Raw genomic sequence first — 22,484 nt, 5'->3', positions numbered from 1 at the left:
AGAAGACATCTGAAGGCAGCCCTGCTTAGGGAAGGTTTTAATGTTTGATGTTTCATTGTGTTTTTAATATTCTGTCAGGAGCCGCCCAGAGTGGCTGGGGAAACCCAGCCAGATGGGTGGGGTATGAATAATAAATTATTATTATTATTATTATTATTATTATTATTATTATTATTATTAGACCGCTATGTCACAGCTAACACAGTTGCAACCCTATGTCAACAAGTGGCAGACTCAACAAGGGCTGTAGAAAAGAACACTCCCACAGCACCCACGTCTGGCAATTCTACCATCCACCCATCATGACGAGGCTCACTAACAACACTTTAATGGTCACCAACTTGAATGGCTTTTATAGCTGGGACAGCTCACTTGGTTAGAGTATGAAGCTCAATCTCAAGGTTGTGGGGCCGAGCCCCACATTGGTCAAAAGATTCATGCATTGCAGAGGGTTTGACTAAGATGACCCTTGTGGTCCCTTCCAACTCTATGATTCACACACCGAACACTGTGTGACGCACACCCAATAAAACAGTAAGCTCTGTAGAAATGAACTGTCTTGGATGATGTCACCACAGTACATAGCTGCTCCCAACAGGAATCTAATTAAATTGTCTTCCAGCCAGAGCCTCAAAGCAGACCATGACTCTTAACCCTGCACAGGCTTCTTGTTAGATCAAAAGGAGACACAGCACAGTCAGAAGCAGAAAGATCTCTCTGAAGAAAGAACTGGAACACCATTTTTTAAAAGCTTAGACTCAATAATAGGAGCAGATATGCCTCCATCTCGCTGGGAGATGGATAGCCTAGCGAGCTGAGAGTGATAAGCCATGATCCGAGTCCCACTCAGGATAGTGTTTCTTTCCTCTGCCCATAGAGGGATTTTTTTCACTGGAATGCTATACAGTGGTACCTCGGGTTAAGAACTTAATTCGTTCTGGAGGTCCATTCTTAATCTGAAACTGTTCTTAACCTGAGGTACCACTTTAGCTAATGGGGGCTCCCACTGCCGCCGCACAATTTCTGTTCTCATCCTGAAGCAAAGTTCTTAACCCGAGGTACTATTTCTGGGTTAGTGGAGTCTGTAACCTGAAGCGTCTGTAACCCGAGGTACCACTGTATTCACATGAGGTCCACAGGCAAGTTTCCCTACAGGATAAACTGCAAGAGGTTCTGATACAGCAAAAATGGGATTGTGCTGTTATCTTCTTGGCCCACATGGCAAACCAAGTGGTGCTGACCTTTAAAGCCCTAAACGGCCTCAGTCCAGTATACTTGAAGGAGCGTCTCCACCTCCATCGTTCTGTCCGGACACTGAGGTCCAGCGCCGAGGGCCTTCTGGCGGTTCCCTCGCTATAAGAAGCCAAGTTACAGGGGACCAGGAAGAGGGCCTTCTTGGTAGTAGCACCTGCCCTGTGGAATGCCCTCCCACCAGATATCAAAGAGAAAAACAACTACCAGACTTTTAGAAGACATCTGAAGGCAGCCCTGTTTAGGGAAATTTTTAATGTTTGATGTTTTATTGTGTTTTTAATATTTTGTTGGGAGCCACCCAGAGTGGCTGGGGAAACCCAGCCAGATGGGCGGGGTATAAATCATCATAATCATCATTATTATTATTATTATTGGAGTACCACAGGTGGTACCATTAAACAAGGGAAGTACTGTACAAAACCTCACAAGGCATGTTGCCACCTCTCTCTCTCTCTCTCTCTCTCTCTCTCTCTCTCTCTCTCTCTCTCTCTCTCATTTAGTGCCACAGTGTTAGCTTGGGAACCTGCAGGGCAGACATGGTCCTGGTTCACGACCACGGAATCAGCTTACAGTAGTTTAACCTGGAAGTCACTAGGGTTGAAGTGGCAGTGGCTAGGTCACTACATTCCAGTAGGGTGTCCCAGTGGCAAACCAAGCAAGGTTGGTTAAAAGGTATTTTAATATGGCTGAGAATCTGGGAGCAGCGCCAGGTTCAAAGATGATTCTGCAGCTGTGAACATGTTCCCTGGTCCCCTCAAAAACAGGCATTGCTCACACTAACCGGCCCACCACCTAACCAAACGCCGCTGTGTGCCTTTTCTCCACCGCTAGTTTAAGCACATCAATCAAAACTTCTCTCTTCTAGCTGTGCAGCAAGCCAAGGGTAAAGCGATGGTGTCCTGAACTTGTTTTGAGATGCCGTGAACAGCTCTGATCAATAATGTTTTAACAATTCGCAGCTGGCGCTTGCTTTTCTTTCATGAATATTGATAAGAACGTACAAAGGCACACTTGTAATCCACCCATATACAAGATGTATTTTGTATCAATCTCTGTTTTCAGCGCCACAAATCTTTCTCTTTTCGTTTTTTGTGGGGGTGGGGTTAGCCGATCAAGCATGCTAAGCAAGTCAAACAAAACTGTACTGCTCGCACTTCAAATTCTGCTTGCAAATCCATCATGCTATAATATTTCTTTAAATAGTCCATAAAAGACCATTTCCCTCTCATTTCATTTAATCCGCCCCCCTGTAGATAATGTGGTTAAAAAGATAAAATCCAACATAAAATTGCACGTTACCCACTGGAGCACATCATGTGGGAAGGTTGGCGCTGGACCTCAGTGTCTGAGCTGAACGATGGGGGTAGAGACACTCTCTTCAGGTATCCTGGGCCGAGCCCCTTTAGGGCATTAAAGGTCAGCACCAACACTTTGAATTGTGCTTGGAAATGTACTGGTATATTAGAAAACTTATCACTCAAAAGTAAAAACAAAAATGAAAGAAGCGGCTACAGGTAAACAAATACCTGTGTGCATGCCCACAACAGACCTCAGGTGCGGCATATGGTGTGCAAAGGGTTAAAAAGAAGTGCAACCATTGCTGCTGCTCCTATGACTCATTGGGTGGGGTTTATGTTGTGTGTGGCTTTTCTTATGTCCCTCTACCAGTTCCTTTCTATGTAAGCTGGCCTTGGTTACCTCTGTTGAATAATGAACTCGTTCTGCTTTTCTGCTGGAGTCTGCTGTGGTGCCTGGTTAACAGAAAGGTGTGAGTAGATGCATGATTAAGAATATTACATCAGATTTCCAGAACTTATGCTGGGTGGGGAAGTACTGATTGAGGGGAGAGGACAACAAGACAGAGTGCAAATCCATTTCATCAAGCACTGCTCCACTAGTGTGGATGGGAAACACTGAGACAGCGTCCAACCGAAAGTGCTCATGTGTGGGCAATTATGCATGAAAGCAAACACGGAAAGAAACTGGACCTGGGAGACCCATGTGCACTGCAACACTCTGGTGCATATGCAGCCACTGTGGAAGGCTGAGTTTTAAGCTACAACTGGAAGTCTCCACTAGGAGAACTGGATCTCTAGTCAAGACAACACAATCAGGACCTAGAGATTGTCACCACAGTTCACAACCAATCCCTCCATCCAAATAACTGAGCTAAAACACTTTTACCTGTGCAACATGGCGGTGCAATTAGGCAATTTGAGACCCAGACATAAAGTTCAGGGGGGTGGACTACTCTGTAGACAGTAAAGAATATTATTTATAGCTGTTGCCTTCAGGGCTTCTTTTGCTCCTTCTGCTGAGTGCAGCGCTGGACCTCTGCCCCAAAGGCAACATGAGTGCAATATGGCTGTCTTACTTGCTTTGCCTTAGTGACAGTTCCATGTGCTCCTTTGGAGGCCACTCCCGGGGTCCTCCAATTTTTTGGAGTGCTCATCAAGTGGTGGAGGAAGTTGCTCTGGGAAGAGGAGGGACCTCAGAAGTCTGGTTGATGCACCGTTCAATCCCTTTCTACAAGAAGAAGGGATTCCTGGGTCTTTCGGCCACATAGCCTTGTTTTGTGTACCTTAGAGGTCATCCACGGGGCACCCTTTCCGCCCCTTTCTCTAGAGAACTGTGAGCTCTGAAAGCATTAATGGCACTGCTCTTGTTTCAATGGAATGCTTTTCGTCTAAGGCCCGGGTTGACATGCACACAATTGTTTGATTTCTCATTGCTTGATAGCTCACAACTGAATGTGTGAAATGACTCCATGGAACTATGTTTAATGAAGATCCCTGTTGAATCTGGCCAATGGCCTTTCTAGTCCAGAATTCAGTTCTCACAGTGGCCAACCAGACGCCCGAGGGAAATCTGCAAGAAGGAACTGAGTGCAACAGCATCATCCCTTCTTCTGATTCCCAGTAAGCAGCAGAGGCAGAACATAGTTTTATCCTCCATGAATCTGTGCAGTCCTTTTTTAAAAAGTCATCCAAATTAAATGCCATCACTGCCTCTTGGGGGAGAAAATCCCATAGATTAGCTATGCACTGTGTAAAGAAATCCCTCCCTTTGTCAGTCTGGAATCTTCACTGGATGTCCCTGAGTTCTAGAATTATTTTTGTGAGGTTGGGGGTGGGGAGAAGCATAAATGTTATTACCATGAACTTCTGTTTTCAGAAGTATTCCAGAAGGCATTCCTTATTTTCAGGAATCCATCCCAGAAGATGCTGGAAAACTTGCCCCTAGCTATTTTCTCCACACCACTCATAATTTTACGCACGTCAATCACGTGGAAGTTCTCTCTGCAGTGTTTCGTTTGAGATGAGCTTATTCCCATGTGAAAAGTCACCACTTGATGTCACAACTGTCAAGTAATTAGCATGCACGCGCATAAACCAGGTGACTGCTAACCTCAGAACATTGCCCACAGACCAGCTCCAACATCAGGCGAATTTAGGCTGCAACCTAAGGCACAGTTAATGCTGGGAGTTAAATCCCACTGAATCCAGAAGAATATACTTCTGGAAATTTTATTGTCCAGAATCAGATTGCTACATTGGCACCTCCAGATCTGAACTCGTCCATTTCAAAGCTTTATGTGGTGATGAGAGAAGACAATGGCAGGCTTCAGATAGATGGAAACATCCTTGGAAAGACGTCCAACATTCAGTGGTGCTTCCAATGAACAGTGGCCCCATTTCCTATTTAATTTGAAGCTTCAGTGTCTGTAGGTCAATTGACTAGAACGGCGAAAACGTAAATGAATGGGTACAGAGGGTTAGGTGTGATAGGAAATCAATGGTTTCTTGCCACATTGGTTCAATAAACATGTAATGAAACTTTCTCATTTATAGGAGGGATCGTCTGGGTCAGAGGTTGCTCGTGAAAAGCCTTCTTTTCAAAACCAAGGTATCTTAAATTGGAAGTGGGCTTCGCTTGACAGTGGCAGAGTGGCAGATGCAAGGGATTATGGCAGATTGCGGCAGACTTATCATGTCACCGTTTTCCAATGTTCTCCTGAGGACTGGCTGCAGCTTTGAGGGAGCAAGTGCTCTCTGAATAACTTCTTTCTTTAGTCTGCCCTGAATCTTCCAAAGCTTGGCTTTGCTGGGTGTCCGCACGTCCCACCGTTATGAGTCTCCACGCCATGCAAAGTTTCCTCCATCAGGCCCCTATCTTTGCTGATGACCCAACTGGCTTACCTGACATTGCTCAGTGGACACAGAATCTTGAGTTGCTGCTGGGGGAATGAAATGAAGCATCCTGAACAAGAGCACTCTACCGCATGCTGTAATATTTTCTTGCAGGTCTTGCTTTTTCAGTTAGGATAACCTGGTATCAACTCTGTGCCATGAACATTCTCTTGTTGTGAGCCCACAACATGTGAACCCAGAAAGCCGTTGAGGATGAGGGGAACAGAAGAAGAGGTCATGGTCTTAGAAAAACCCAGCTGAAGCTGATCAGTAGCAGCCATGCTCGGTAGACTCTCAACCCTCAGCAAAGCAGGGTTGGCAAGTTAATCCATTATATTTTAGCTAGTGATCATTTCATCTCCCCAACAACTGAAGCTGGCAAATTCTACTACTGCTGCTGCTTTTCACTATGTGCATAAAAACCATTCACAAGACATACACAGTCATACGTTTATGTGCTCATCATGATTATGCTTAGCTTGCAATTTAATGAGGTTAATCATGTAGCCCTGCTGATCTTCTTGCCTGGCTAAGTAAAGAAAACTGATACAACAAGCACAGTAACATTCCTGCTCTGCTCATGGCGAGAAAAACAAATGTATAAGGAACAGATTGAGGTGCTGGAATCATAAAATCATAGAGTTGGAAGAGACCACAAGGGCCATCGAGTCCAACCCCCTGACCAAAGCAGGCTGAGCTCAGAAAGAGCTAAACCCCAAACACACAAAGATGAGACCTCCCTTTCAGAAAGACTGGGGCTGTAATCTTGCACAGAGTCACATCCTTATCCTGTACATGTATACTCGGAAATCTTGCTCGTCTAGCCACTACATTATACTGATTCTCAATTGATGTCATTCTCCTGTTACTAGCTTTTCCTCAAAGTAGGTACAGGCAGCAGCTAACAGTGAGAGAGGGATGTTTGCCAGTTGCCTGAATATGTGACCACAAGGAAACTATGGCAGATAAAAGATTTAGAGCAGCGGCAGCTGGTGTGCCCTCCATAGGTTGTTGGGCTCCATCAGCTGCAGCCAGCATGGCTAGTGGCCAAGGGTGACAGAAGTTGTAGCCCAGCAACATCTAGAAGGCACCTCTCCTAATTTATGCTTGAGATCACTAGCTTTAAGGCCAGCAGCTAAACCAAGATGGAAGGGATGCCACTCATACCAATCAACAACTGAATTCAGCTGTTAACATACCTGCTGCAGAGAGGAGAATATGGGGGTGTGTGGAAATAAGAGACTGCTACAGAGAAAGGGTGGGTATTTCTTGGGGTGCTGTGAGTTTGGGAATGATGGGGACCATATTGTAAGGTTACCAGATTTTTTTTCAAAAAATTCAGGGACGCTATTTTTTTTTGAAAAGAAAAAAAGTTGTGTTTTTTTTAAATTAAGAAGTAATATATTTTCTTCTGTGGTCTCCTTTGTTGCTCTGGGCCCCAGACTGCTCTCTTGGGAGTGCTATCCGCCATGGAGTAGGCTCGGGCTGGGCCTGGGCTCAGCCACGTGCTCTTGCCCTCCTGGTGCACTCCTACCTCCCCTTCTCAGGAGTGGATGCAGTGGCACGGCAAGGTCGGGGCTCCCCTTCCCCCCCTCCTCATTCTCTCTCTTCCTTCTCCTTTCCTCCTTCTCCCTGCATCGGCTCTGGGGTTTTCCTGGCCCCAGAGCGCCGCTGGGCAGTTGGCTGGGTGCTCTCGCTCCTGGCTATATTTGGGTCATAGGGTGTGTGTGTCAGCGGTTCCCCCAGTTGACGGGCGTCCCTGGTTCCCCTTCGGCAGGGGCGGCGGCAGTCTCAGCAGCCCGGAGCCAGCCTGGTAGCACAGTTGGCTCTGGCTAGCTTCAGGAGCTGCTTGCTGCTGTGGCGCCCACCATTTTGCCTCGCTGGAAGTCTCCATATGATGTGTCTTGTGCCGTTGAACCAATCATGCAACATTCATTCCCTACTAATAAATCTACAACACTTAAAATATAAATCCGGGGACATTAAATGAAATCTGGGGACATTCCGGGGACAGATTTTGTCCGGGGACAAATTTGTAAATCCGGGGACTGTCCCTGGGAAACGGGGATGTCTGGTAACCATACCATATTGTCAAAACAACCGTTTCTTACCGTTCCAGCAGCAGAGCATAAACCTATCTATAGCACTCCAATATTGATCTTGTTTGCAAGCAAATAAAGCAATCAAAATCCAGTAAAAGAGACAGACATTCAAATGAAATACTGCTAGCCTCTGCAACAGGAGGAATTCAGCCCTGTCAAGCTGGATTTCAGCATCGAAATTTTTAAAAAGAGGTTTCAAAAATTAAAGCAACCATATCTTATTATGCAAGTCTTAAAACGCAATTGCCAAATGGATTGCTTTGGGAGTCAGGCAGATTCCCAAGTCAACCTGGAGGTATGGTTTTGCGACTGACCTACAGGCACACATTTTAGGTTAATCTGCAGGTTCATAGAATCGTAGAGTCATCTAGTCCAATCTCCTCCAATCCAAGGTTAGTCTGTCTGTCCTTTTGGTAAACCTCTATACACAGTGGATTATTCTGAAGCAATTGGTCTGCTTTAGGCCTTCAGCACTTTCACAGCCAGAACTCCACTTTCATTTCAACTTACAACATGGGGTCTATATCTATTTTTCTTTACCTCATATGTCCATCTTCCTCCTCCACCTCTGTCTTTCTCCTTCTAAAACTATGTACGACAACAGCAACCACCACCATGCAAGTAATGGTGGGATCCTTGGATCTTACGCAGGTCCTCATTCAGGTTTTAGATTATGGATCTAGGCCATAAGGCACACATGTTTATAAGGACACACTTTTGGAAATGATTGGGAGTTCCAGATAAGGTGCTCTTGGTTTCTAAAAGAAGACTGAGATCTAAACATAATAATTACCAAGCAAGTATAAAATAATGTAAGAATGAGTTTGCAAGTATATTTACTCAGCAATTCATCTCTATCAATTAGGCACACAAGTATGCCTCAGAATGCAAGAATCATCCTTGAGCATTGGATTTTCTCAAGGGTTTGCTTTGCTAAGACTCCCCTGAAGAAAAACTGTTATCTTGCACAAGAAGTGGGTTGCAAAAAGACCAAGAATTTTTGTTTTATTTCACCTGACCTTTGTGGGAAAGACATTTGCTCTGAAAACACAGAAGCTCTTGGCAGGACATTTTGAACCAGAAGCCATCAGGTCAGTTATCAAGAAGGATCTCCAAGTTTCCCAATCAACAATATCCTCACTAACAAGGCCCAAACCCAGCCCCTGAGCTAATATGAAGTGGTGGCGGTGGGGGGAAGCATTTAAAAACATAAGAACAGTCCAGACCAAAGTCCTTCCTCTTTTCTCACAGTGGCCAACCAGACAGCCTTTGGGAAGACCACAAGCAGGACTTCAGCACAATAGCCTGCTGTTGTTTCTATACTGGCAGATATTCAGAGACATGCTCCTTCTGATTCTGGAGGCAGCATACGGCCATTATAACCAGAATTCATTTGAAGATGGAAAGCCTTTCAAGCGAACTCTTTGACACCACCCTTCCAGGTGAGAGATGCCCAGTGCAGTGGTGAGAAGGGAGCAGAAAATCAGGATAGGGCCCCTGGAGCCAAGCCTGCAATCAGCACAGAATCACTTACCAAGTTGACGAAATCTTGGTAGCAGATCTTCCCGTCAGAATTGTTGTCTGCCAAGGCCAAAAGAACTTCTAGTTTGTGTGGATCTAGCTCAGAGCCATGCCTTTGGAGGAGGTTTCGAAATTTCTCAGTGCTGATGTAGCCAGTGTTTTCAGGGTCAAACTGAAAGAGAGAACCAAAGAGAATGGGGTTCGGTATATTAGCGCTCAACACATTCCCCATCTCTGACATATAGCTTCGATTATGGTCATATTGCAATGATTGGGAAATCCACAACTATTAATGACACAGAAGGGACAAAGAACTGGATCTAGTTTCAGATGACTTGACAGATCCCAATAATTCAGGTAAACGTAAATTCCTCTCCTACCGACCCAGACCCTGAGATCATCTTCTGAGGCCCTCCTTCATGTGCCTCCTCCTCAAGAGGTCTGGAGGGTGGCAACATGAGAACAGGCCTGCTCTGCAGTGGCCCCCCGTCTGTAGAATGCTCTCCCCAGGGAGGTTCGCCTGGCACCTTCATTATACGTTCCTTTTTAACCAGGCCTTTGGCTGACCTAATAAACATCCTATAACCTTTAAAATGTGGCTCTTTGGTGGGGGGGGGAGTGTTATTGGATTATTGTTTTCATTTTGATTTTATATATTGTGATTTTTTTGTGAACTGCCCTGAGACCTCTGGGTATAGGACAGTATATAAATTCAATAAATGAAGAAATGAAATGAAATGTCTCTTGCTGTGTAAGCCAGCAGAACTTCCTTTTGAGTTTTATCAACCTTGGATAACCTACCTACCTTTTCCCTATCTTGCATTCAAATTTGGATAAAATAGTATTTCTTTACAGCTTATGGCTTTCTCGCTCATTTAATTAAAAATAGATGAATTTTAATGCACTTGGGGGGAAATCTTCACACACACACACACACACTAAATGCTTTTCTTGGGCAAGATGTTGAAAACCAAACTGAGCCTCAGTTAGAGAAGGGATGTCAAATGATGGCAGAATGTTTGGGTGTGGGCTGCAATCATCACCCCCACACCCAGGGCTGGCAAAAGAGCCTTAGGGTGTGACATAAATGCTGCAAGGCCACTGAAAAGGGGCCCCCTGTAGCCCTTGGTGCCCCAGGACAACTATGGAATGCTCCACTGTTTGTTTGGGCTGTGTCATTTCCCCCCCCCGTGCCATTCCATTCCCCCCTTCCCTCTCACAAACCATGGCGGCGCCTCCTCCCTCCCTCCCTCCCTCCTGCAGGCTTCTCCCTGCCCTGCCTAGAGGAGGAAGGGGGTTAGGCTGAGCTGGCTGAGCGCCTTTTTAAGCAGCCCCTCTCCGGAGCCAGCCCTTTCGCGCTGCTCCATCTTCCCTCCGCCACCGCTGCCCTGGGGCTCCTGTGGGCCAGAGAGTGGAGTGGACGAGCTCGCTCTGCCTACCCACGAGAAGCAGCAGCGGTTGTGGCAGCCCCTGGGGAGCTAAGCGCAGCAACTGGTGCTGGGGAGGAAGACTACTTGCCCCACTCGCCTCTTCTTCCAGTCCCCACCCCATGCCACTTCTCCAGCCCGCAACTAGATCTGAGGGATAGTGGACCAGCCCACGGCTAAAAAATATTTGCCAACCCCTGTCCTAGCCCAACCAGAAGCACTGTAGCACACGAGCTCCCTTTAAACCATTTTAATTCTACAGGAGTCAGCAGGAACACCACCATGAGCTCCATTAGCTCTCCTCTCTCCTTCCAGGAATGCCTTTGCCTCCAGCAGAAGAGAAAGACGTTGTGGTGGAAAAAGTGCCCCATTCTGCTGACTGTAGTTGATGTATCTGCAGAGCAAGTTTGATCTCCATCAAATATATCAGAATGTATTGTACTGCTTGGTGTCACTCAAGGGTTCCTGTTCTTCAGTGGCTTTTCCAGACAGCAAGGAAGTTTGAGACAGATGTCAGTCGTTAAAAAAGAGAGAGAGAGAGAGAGCAAGAGAGAGGAACAGGCAGCACAAGAGAGAGATCTTTTATGTATATCTGAATCAGGCTGTTAAGGAGCAGGTTTGCAATGGCTCAGCAACAGAGCTGCTGCCTGTGACCTTAAAAAAACTATTTTCTGCTCCAATTGCTATCATTCTCTCAATCCCATCCTGCAACGTTGTCTAGGTCTTGCTGCAGTTGATGTTTATATGTTTTTCCTTCTGGTCTTTGGCACGCAAACCGTGACCGGTTTTGACACAGCCTCCTAGACTCCGATACTACTTCCAGGTAGCATTTTACTCCTTCCTTCTGGATCACGTTCGGCTTTCCTGCATGTACATATGGAAGCTCTCTCACAGGAAAAGTGCAGTTAATAATAATAATTTATTATTTGTACCCCGCCCATCTGGCTGGGTTTCCCCAGCCACTCTGGGCGGCTTCCATAGAAACCAAAAATACACTAAAATATCAAACATTAAAAACTTCCCTGAACAGGGCTGTCTTAAGATGTCTTCTGAATGTCAGGTAGTTGTTTATCGCTTTGACATCTGATGGGAGGGCGTTCCACAGGGCGGGCGCCACTACCGAGAAGGCCCTCAGCCTGGTTCCCTGTAGCTTTGCTTCTCGTAATGAGGGAACCGCCAGAAGGCCCTCGGCGCTGGACCTCAGCGTCCGAGCAGAACGATGGGGGTGGAGACACTCCTTCAGGTATACTGGGCTGAGGCCGTTTAGGGCTTTAAAGGTCAACACCAGCACTCTGAATTGTGCTCGGAAACGTACTGGGAGCCAGTGTAGGTCTTTCAAGACCGGTGTTATGTGGTCTCGGCGGCCGCCCCCAGTCACCAGTCTAGCTGCCGCATTCTGGATTAGTTGTAGTTTCTGAATCACCTTCAAAGGTAGCCCCACGTAGAGCGCATTGCAGTAGTCCAAGCGGGAGATAACTAGAGCATGTACCACTCTGGCGAGACAGTCCGCGGGCAGGTAGGGTCTCAGCCTGCGTACCAGGTGGAGTTGGTAGACAGCTGCACTGGACACAGAATTGACCTGCGCCTCCATGGACAGCTGTGAGTTAGGGATGCCAGCTATTCTCCATCTAAACTCACAGTCGCACACAAGGAGGGATCTCTCCCATCAATTGCTGCCAAAGTATTTCAGCTACAAATGCAGAGACTAAGGCCCCAGCTGCAATATACATCTAAAACAGTTACCATACAAAACATATCCAACAGCCATGGCTTCTCTCAAAGGTTGCTGGGAACTGTAGTTTGTTAAAGGTGCTGTTTCCCCCTCACAGAGCTACAATTCCCGGAGTTCCCTGGAGGAAGAGGGACTGACCACTAAACCACTCTGAGAATTTTAACTCTGAGAGGGGAATGGGGATGTAATGTAGTTTGTTAATGAAATGCACGGCTATTTTATAAGTGATAAATATTTAAATAAAGTGTGTTTTAAAAGGGGGAGAATTCTAACATTTACTGGGTGCTGGGCACTATAAATAAAGTCCTTGCTAATGGTTTTATTCCTGCAAGAGGAGGTGCAATGAACAGAGATATAAAATTTGCCGGGATTCAAACTATCGTTTTGTGCTCGCAATTAAAAGTGAGAGCCAGAACTGGCATCGGACCCAAGACATTTTCTTTTGTAAACCCGAATCCCAATAGTAACGAAGTGCAATTTACAGTAAATCCAATGCAGTCTAGTCTTGGCTGGATCTCAGCTGTGGGGAGATTTGCCTTTGATCTTCCAAACTTGGCCTGCTGGCCTCCGCTTGCCAATAATGATGATATCAAGCTTGTCGGTTGGATTGAAAGGCAGAAGAAAAGAGGTAGGGATTTATGAGCGAATTTTCAGCCCAGGAGGGCATTTTTCCATGGAAACATGTTGTACATGGAAAAAGGCAGCTTGGTAAGAGCGACAAGAATCTCTCTTCTTTAAAAACAACAACTATTTTTTAAAAAAACCTATCTCGCGGTTTTCTGACAGCGAACAAAAGCTGCACCTTTTGCTGCGATTGATTGGACGCAGCAGAAGAAAAAGCTTGTTTGACGAGCAGCGTGGATGGTAAAAGTAGCAGCTTGCCAGGAGCTTAAATCTGGCACAGGTTTTCCCCTCAAGTGGAGAAGTTGAAAAGAAGTCTGCAGGACAACAATAACCAAAGTTGGCATAAGACTGATCGCTTGGCAGAGAAAACGTGTACTTCTGCAGTTTCAATCAGAGCACCTCCAGATCACAATCAGAGGGGTTCTCCTCTGCCTGAAAAAGGGCCCCCAAATAACAAGCTGGTGGAGAAGAACCACAGAATCAGAACTAAGCAGCCACAGAGACCATCATCTTCTTCTTCCCAGCCATGGGCCAGACAGGCGTTTCCATGAAACACACACAAAGGCTGCAGGCTTCCTTTGTTATTCTTCACTTCCCACTCCAATGAACTACTACTCAGAGGCATGCTGCTGTCACAGCTAACAGCAGTCTATCCTTCATCAAATTTTCTCATCCTACTTCAAAGCCATTAAACGTCACCATTAAACATAACCAGTTTGAAGTTCATACTGTGATATCAATTTCATAATTATTGACCTGGTAATATACAGTGGTACCTCGGGTTAAGTACTTAATTCGTTCCGGAGGTCCGTTCTTAACCTGAAACTGTTCTTAACCTGAAGCACCACTTCAGCTAATGGGGCCTCCTGCTGCCGCCGCGCCGCCGGAGCACGATTTCTGTTCTCATCCTGAAGCAAAGTTCTTAACATGAGGTACTATTTCTGGGTTAGCAGAGTCTGTAACCTGAAGCGTATGTAACCTGAAGCGTATATAACCTGAGGTACCACTGTATCCATGAATCATGATGTGTGTTAGGGCTAGGCAATATATTGTCCAAAACCAGATTGAAGTCCATATTGTGATATCAGTTTCATAATTTCTGACCTGGCAATATATTGCGAATCATGGTGTGTGTGCGTGTTATGAAAAAATCATGATGCAGGAAAAACCGTGAAGCCAGCCAATGCCTCTACATAATTCCAGCCTTATTTCACACATCGTGATACATCAGTATGTTGCGATATTTAGCTGGTGATGTACTGCAATGTTGAAAACCAGATATCACCCAGCCCTAGTCACATCTTGAGGCAGAATGTTCTATAAGTCCATTATGCTGTGTGTGTAGCTTCAAGTTCTGTTATGATGAGAAAAGCAAAGGGGGAATAACCCTCTCTACTTGGTGCCTAATTTTATAAATGCCCCATTATGTTCTCTTTTCAAAATCAGATTTCAATTTTAAAAACAAACGAACATTTTAGCCTTTCCTCTCAGGGCTGGTGCTCCAGCCTTTTCCATCATTTTGATTGCCCTTTTCTGCGCTTTCTTGAGCTCTGTGATGCCCTTCACGAGATGGAACGGACAGGAGCACATGCAGTATTTCAAATGTGACTCCACTGCAGATTTAAGAGGAATTAATTCACTTGTTTACTTCTTTCTCAGCATTTGTATGCCACCTTTCAGGGCCTAAGCCCTCCCAAGACAGCTTACATACAAAATTAAAAATGTGTAGAATAGATAAAAATCAATCAATTAAAAACAAAAACAAAAAACACACTATATAAGCAACAGCCTGGAAGATGCTCAGTAGTTCAGCAGCACAGCAAATCTAGTAAGACAATGGAAGGCACTGGGATACTGTATTTTAATTTCAATTCCTTTGCTAATAATCCTAGACAAACAAAAATTGTTGTTTTCTCTGCTGCTGCACACTGAGTTGACGAGTTCCTTGACTTGACCACCATGACCCCAAGATATCTTTGCTGATTAACCACTGTCAGTTTAGACTCATCTAGATATATATTTTTTGCCCCCAATTACATCATTTTATGCCTATTTACTCCGAACCTGGATAGCACCCAGGGATTCTAGCTTCTCTCATCTCTTTCCCCTGCATAACCACTAATAATGGGCTCCTCAAAGCCAAAGAGAAGGTGAAGTCTGCACTGTGCCCTTTTAGAGAGTATAAAACCTTGCACTTTATATTTAAAGGGCACAGTTAAAAATGATTCTCAGAGCGTAGCCAGTTGTGCTAAAAAGAAAAAGAAAAAGCAGCGAACACCCACAAATATAGCAGTGCATTTGGAACCAAATATGTCAAGAAATAGGAAAGAATTATTACAAGACTGAATTATCACTTCAGCTAAAGCAATCTACTTGATAAAGGCTACTAGATGTTCCCCGATGACATATTGTTTACTTGACAGTCTCTCTCTCCCCCTCCTATTTCTATCTTGCTTTTGGCAGGTATACGAGCTAACATTCTGTACAGAATATGAATTGTGGCAACTGCCCATGTTATAGTCAGGATTCCAGGCAGGCCTGTTGAATAGCAGAAGATCAACTAGTGCAGTGACATCAAGATCGCCCTATATTCCCTCCCCCCAATGTGTATTTGTACTCATGGCTTGGAGCTGGCTCACATACAGGATATTCTTCACTCCAAGGGACGCAGATGTGGTCTAAACCACTGAGCCTCTTGGGCTTGCCGATCAGGTTGGCGGTTCAAATCCCCACGATGGAGTGAGCTCCCATTGATCTGTCCCAGCTCCTGCCAACCTAGCAGTTTGAAAGCATGCCAGTGCAAGTAGATAAATAGGTACCACTGAGGCAGGAAGGTAAACAGCATTTCCATGCACTCTGGTTTCCGTCACGGTATCCCGTTGCGCCAGAAGCAGTTTAGTCATGCTGGCCACATGACCCGGAAAGCTGTCTGTGGACAAACGCCAGCTCCCTCGGCCTGAAAGAGAGATGAGCGCTGCAACCCCACAGTCGCCTTTGACTGGACTTAACCGTCCAGGGGTCCTTTACTTTTACCTATTCATCACTCCATAGCTGCAATGTCAAATACACGCATGTACCACCATAGATAGACCTTCAATAGTCCTCCCTTCACCTCAGGCACAATGCTCTACATATCAGAGGCATCAGGCAGCACATTCAACTCTCTGGTGCAGGGAAATCAAATTATGTACCATTCAAGGGTCGGCAATAAAACTGGAGATGCCAGATTCGTGGGGCTCGAGGTAGAGGCAACAGTCAAAGAGGCTAGTAACTCAAATGTCCTAGGCAGGATTCACCTACTGAGTCCCAGCAGTGGAAGCCCTGGGCAAGGACTTCCACTCACGCAGTAGGACTTGTTCCTCTCTCCTCCCCATATGCACCTCATGGGTGGTGGTGCTAATGCAGGAGAAACTCAGAACAGCACATGGCGGGGAGAAGAAGGGGGACAGTTCCACCTGGCAAACTGAAATGCTAGCACTGACAGAAGAGCACAATGGGGAATTCCTCCAAGGTTTTCCAAAGGGTGACTTGAGTTTGCTTTGAGAGTAACCATTTCAAAACGCAAGCACTGTTAAACAAGTACAATACATCCACTGACTAAGCTGCTTTTTACCAGGCTCACGAAAACAGCACACAAATTGTTAATTACAGGTTACCAAAATTTACAAAATCAGCCACCACCCCGTTCAGCTCAGGCTGGGTTTCTCGGAAGGATCTGTGGTGCTACAGCTGCACATGCATTAAGGCAACTGTTCCATGAAAAGTATGGACAAGCATGCAGAGCTTTGGGGGCTTAGGTGGGCTCACCCAGCACATCCACATGCAACCCAACTGAGGGAACGTATTAAAAAGGGACGATGTCAGCTGCACCATCTACATAATCTAAGCTACAACATCACAGTACAGATTCACCTGGCCTCAAAAATAACATACCAGGCAGTGGCTGATTCATTGTGGCAGGAGGTCCCTTAATTGAATCTGCAAGCTCCACCCCTTGATCTATCCTAAAGTAAGTCAACTCACAGCCCACAGCATTCCTAAAACAGGGGCCATCCCAAAAGGTAAAGGGGTCAGAAGCCCACCTGCCCTCGCTGTAATTGGAGAACCAACAGATAACTATATAAGCAGTCTTGTTTGCCTAATTGTCAGGAGTGGTGCCATTTTGAGTCCAGGTACACCCAGAAGCCAATGCAGTGGGTCGTAACAGGTAAGGGGATAGGAACCCACTCCTCAAAACCCAGGTGAGACTTTCCATACAGAAGCAGCATAAGGCAACTCCACTTATCCCGTGCTACATTGCGGGATAATGTACATACATATGACAAAGGTGAAGTATTTTGCCTTGTAAACACTACCCAAGTGCTGAAAGTACGAATTCTCCTTTGAGTTTTTAGGCGGTTTCTTTAAATAGGCAGACTACCTAGATCAGGCATGGCCAAACTTGGCCCTCCAGATGTTTTGGGACTACAATTCCCATCATCCCTGACCACTGGTCCTGTTAGCTAGGGATGATGGGGGTTGTAGTCCCAAAACATCTGGAGGGCCAAGTCTGGCCATGCCTGACCTAGATCATGTCCTCGGTTTCATTTCTTTTCTTCGTAGGCTGTTCCCCATATTCTTTCTTGCTGCTAACATATGCACTATATGATAAGCAAGGCATACACATCTCCACGTCAAGAAAAAGAAACTGCTACAAAGCCCCTTTTGAGAATGGTTGCCAGGTATACATTTCAGAAAAGTGCACTGGTTCTTCAGAAAGTATTCTTCTCTTTTAGCAACTGTACAACTCAATGTATTTCACATATCCTCCCCCACCCCATCCACCTTTACTAAGGGGCAGGGCGGATGGGGTGGGGGCAGGAGGGAAGAGGGGAAGAAAGGAAGAGAACAAAACTGACCTTGAAGAGAAGCTTTGAGTATTTATCCATTATTGAGTCATGAATGGGAGGACAGGCAACACCTCCAGTTTCATTAAGAGGTGAAGACAGGGCTAACTCCAGATCCGGATCCCTTGAGTTCTTAGCCTCAGACGAATGCTATCACCAAGCCAAACTAATGGTTCCCTATTTTAACTTCAGTCGCACTACTCCTGCCTCTAACTTCACACTTCACTGCGCAAAATGCAACCAAACTGCTCGAGGGTGTGGTGTGGACGGCTGGAAACCCCCTCCAACAATAGGGCACTAACGGTAATTTCATGCAAGATTTCCTCTGCATTTCAATGACAAGTGCCCTTAATTCCCTTGATCCCCCCACCAGGCTCTTAAGCAGAAATGTAAATATGCTAACGGGCATAATCAGAGCCCCATTTGAGAATAGATTCTCCCACTTCCCAAGCGCCCTACAAGGTTTTAAAATTATTCTATGGGAATAAAAGGACACCCCAGTGACGTAGTAGAGAAAAACATGACCTAGGAAATTGGCTTTAAAAGGAGAGGAAAGTTGTGGTGGTGTTTTGTTTTGTTTTGTTTTGTTGGTTAACGAATCCTGAACCTCAGATTATTTTGCTGCTTTAATTAAAGGCACATTTGCCACGGATGAGTTCACAAACAGGGTGGGTCAAAGATGCACTGCTGCTAAACAATGGCCTGATATCTGGGGAAACCGCTACCACACAACACGGTTCAACCCATTTCTCCTTTCCTGTTTAAAACAGGGTCTCATTTGAATGGGGAGGACAAACAATTCCTGGACCAATCTGAACAATAAAAACAACAACGAAGAGATCTCCGCCCAGCTGAAAACAAGGAAGAGGAGCAGATCCTTTCCATGATTCAGCTACCACAAACCTTCCTTGGAAGAGGAAATGGTATAAAATTTCACTCATTTAGAAGACTTTTACAGTTTTATGAAAAAAATTCAAAGAGGTGTAGAAAATATCAGTATTAACCATGAACAATGATAGCAATAACATCTACGATAACATCTTGATAGCTCAGGTGATAAGAGCATGAGACTCTTAATTTCAGGCTAGGGAGTTTGAGCCCCACACTGGGCAAAAGGATTCCTGCACTGCATGGGGTGGTACTAGATTATCCTTGTGGTCCCTTCCCAATCTACAGTTCTATGATTCTATGACTGTCTCGTTGACTATTCTCTATAACGTTGCCCTGTTCACAGTTGTGAAGAATATTCTTCGGTTATGAATGGTCTGTGTCACCATGAAGAAAAAGAAGTTGGAATAGGTCAGTATATATATGGGCTTGTCCCTGGATCAAGTGACTTTCCCCCCTTTAAGTTCTCAAGCTCTCAACCTGGATCAAGGTTCTCATCTGAACTAGCCAGGTGTTTTAACTGAGAATCAATCACGTCAGTCCATCATTTGAAAAACAAGACATTAGAGCCATCTTACCCCAAAATGACCTTCTGCTTTGGTGACTGTAGCTCTTTAAGGAGCCATTTGGCACCTAGCTTATATATCTGAGTTTCTAACACTGATTTCTAACCCCTCATTTTCTCTCTCTTTTTCTCTCTCTCTTGCACACAGTAGCATTCAGTAAAGCTCTCTCTCTGCAGTCAGCCCATAGTGATTAAGTACCATCCAGGTTGTACGTTTCACATGCTTTAGATTGCTTTGACCCAAGATGAACCCGAGGGCTGGAAGCACCGCCCTGCCCGCAAGAAGTCAGATAACATTCAAGTGCTGAGGTAATGCCCCTAGTAAATCACAAGCGCGGAATTTGCTGGACAGCTCCGGAGCTGCAGAAAGAGGAGCGCAGAGCTCTCAAAGGACTTCTGGCCTGGTCTATGAGAAATCTCTCTCTGCAGTGCCTCTTGAGTACTGTAGAAGAATGAGCAAAAGGATATACGGTATTGATCAGGTAGCTGTGAAGCAGGTGGGAGATTCTGTTTTCACTCTGCCCTTTCCTTGAATATGACTGGTTTGGGAATTATTATAGTCCCACTTGTGCAAGGTAGAGGCAAAGGTTGAAAAGATAAAACTGCTGTGGCAGCTGGTACCCTCTGATCCCAAAAAGCTGCCTCCATGATGGCCAGACTATTTGTTCACCCAGTGTGGTCTACTCTGATCGGTGCTGGTGGTGGCTCACCAGAGTCTATGGCAGAGGTTTTTTCACATCACTTGCTAGCCAGAGATCCAAAGAATTGAAGCCAAGGCATTTTGATTGCACAAAGGAACATAGGAAGCTGCCTTATATTGAGTCAGACCAGGGGTAGGCAACCTAAGGCCCATGGGCTGGATCCGGCCCAATCGCCTTCTCAATCCGGCCCATGGACTGTCCGGGAATCTGTGTGTTTTTACATGAGTAGAATGTGTCCTTTTATTTAAAATGCATCTCTGGGTTATTTGTGGGGCATAGGAATTTGTTCATATTTTTTTTCCAAAATATAGTCCAGCCCACCACATGGTCTGAGGGACAGTGGACCAGCCCACAGCTGAAAAAGGCTGCTGACCCCTGAGTCAGACCATTGGGCCATCTAGCTCAGTATTTTCTGCTGGAAGGAGCTCTCCAGGATTTCAGGAAGGAACATTTGCTAGCTGTACCAGAAGCTGTTGAGGAATGGACCTGGAACTTTCAGCATGCAAACCTGATACTCTACCACTGATGTACAGTCCTTCCAGTGGGCTCAACTACTGAGATATGGTTCCTCCCCTAATTACCGTATTTTTCGCTCTATAGGATGCACCTAGTTTGGGGGGGAGGAAACAAGAAAAAAAAAATCTGAATCCCAAAAGCCAGAGCAGCAAGAGGGACCTGGCTTCTGGGATAGCCTCTTGCTGTTCTGGCTTCTGGGATAGCCGCTGGGATAGCTGGTCTAGCTTTGCGCGAAGCCCCTGCAGGGCACAGGGAGCCTTCATCCCTGTGCCCTGCGGAGGCTTCTGGGACAGCCCGAGAAGCCTCCGGAGGGCAGCGGGGTGCCTTGTGCAGCTAACCCCGAAGCCTTTGGAGCGCAGCGCGAGGTTCCGCTGCGCTCCAAAGGCTTCAGGCGGTCTGCCTGAAGCCTGGAGAGCGAGAGGGGTCGGTGCGCACCGACCCCTCTCCCTCTCCAGGCTTCTGCGAAAGCAACGTGTAGCCTCCAGAGCGCGGAGGGAGCGCTCCCTCTGTGCGTTGGAGGCTTCGCGTTGCTTTCGCTGAAGCCAAGGAGCCTGCATTCGCTCCATAGGATGCACAAACATTTCCCCTTAATTTTTGGAGGGGGAAAATGGCATCCTATAGAGCAAAAAATACGGTAGTTTTTGATGGATGACCTAGAATCATGGAATCATGATTAGGAGGGACCACGAGGGGCATGTAGTGCAACCCCCCTGTAATGTAGGAATCTTTTGCCCAACATGAGGCTTGAACCCACAAACCTGAGATTTAAGAGTCTCATGCTCTACTGACTGAAGCATTATGTCTTCTGGTTTTCCTAGATCTTGGGCCAGGAAGAGAGAAACGGTGGCTCTTCAAACCTATTGGACTCTCAACTCCCATCAGTTCCAGGTGGCACAGCCAGCGATCAGGGATGATGGAAGCTGGAGCCCAAGAACATCTGGAGGGCCACAGACTCCCCCCTCTGTTGTCTTAGGCAATCCACCCAAACTATAAGGTCCATCCTTTTTTCTTTTTTAAAAAAATGCTGCTGAGCTATCTAGGGTCATCATGTTCCTCCAGCTGACACAGATCAAACACCAATGGAACTAAAGCAATTCCATTCCCAGGTCAGAAGCTACACTGGAAGGAATGGCAAAAAAAATTTTTACATTATCCAGGACTACAGGTTTAATGACCTTCCCTCCAAAAGGATCAAATGTGAGAGGCTGACCCTGCTTAGAATATGATGTTTCCCCTCCCAGGAGGAATCTAGCAACCACTTCCTTCCCAGACCACTCCCTGCACAGGGCCCAAGAACCTCTGTAAGATAGGAAGAGGCAATAAGACGCAGAGCCAAAGTTTAAATCACAATTATACTAAAAGGGGAAAAAGAGGCAAGGGATAGAACATGACAAGACGCCGAAAAGTATGATTTAAAAGCAGAGAACAAAACCATGCAGTGCTAAAACCAATTTAATACAGGGGCAGCCAGTAAAATCCACTGAGCTAAACAAGAACAGAACTGGCACGTGATTTATAAAGGCCTAGGAAAATAAATAGGTATTGGCCAGGTGCCCAAATGACATTAAGGCTGGACACCAGGTGGGTCTCTCCAGAGAGCCTGTTCCACAACTGGAAGAGATGCCACTGAGGACGTATAAGGACCCAAGTGTGGAGAAGAAGGCTGCTGTGATGCCTATTTGGATTAGAACAGATGCCACACTGTGTGTGTGCATATGCACGCATGCATGTGTGCATTAAAATTAAAGCAAATTCTACCCAGGGATCACTGGCAATAAATTTCCTCTTCAAAGAGTGGGTGGTTAATAGAGCTGAAGGGCAGCAAGGAGACGTCTTCCGTTTGGCTGTTTGTTTTAAGACTAAAGGACGTATTTGCAGGCCTAGCCCTCCTTAGCTCCGCTCCTTCCTCATCGATTATTTATGTGAGTCCATTAAAACTAATGGAAATAGGAATAGGATAAGACGTGGAACAGATTTCAGCTCCCGAGTTAGAAACGGAGGCTTCGCTTTCACTGAGGCTCAGTACGCAACAGGGTGCATGCTCAGCGCTTGACTCTCTAACCTTTGACCTCTGTGTC

At 45.8% G+C, this 22,484-nt stretch overlaps 1 protein-coding gene across 9 annotated transcripts in view; it reads right to left on the bottom strand.

Moving 5' to 3' along the window:
* The window catches only part of RHBDL3 (rhomboid like 3), a 139,307-nt gene that overhangs the window by 64,603 nt on the left and 52,220 nt on the right, over window positions 1-22,484 (bottom strand). For 8 of the 9 annotated variants that reach the window (XM_053375207.1, XM_053375203.1, XM_053375205.1 and 5 more), the window contains one exon: window positions 9,081-9,239. In XM_053375207.1, the coding sequence (XP_053231182.1) occupies window positions 9,081-9,239 (159 nt within the window). Of the gene's footprint in view, window positions 1-9,080; window positions 9,240-17,748; window positions 17,962-22,484 lie in introns of those variants that run through there. The other variant, XM_053375210.1, reaches the window with a different exon arrangement.

Source organism: Podarcis raffonei, chromosome 2 (genome assembly GCF_027172205.1).
Source record: "Podarcis raffonei isolate rPodRaf1 chromosome 2, rPodRaf1.pri, whole genome shotgun sequence".
Taxonomy (NCBI): Eukaryota; Metazoa; Chordata; class Lepidosauria; order Squamata; family Lacertidae; genus Podarcis; species Podarcis raffonei.
Note: the sequence above shows the minus strand (reverse complement) of the source record. Positions and strands in the feature narration are given on the sequence as shown.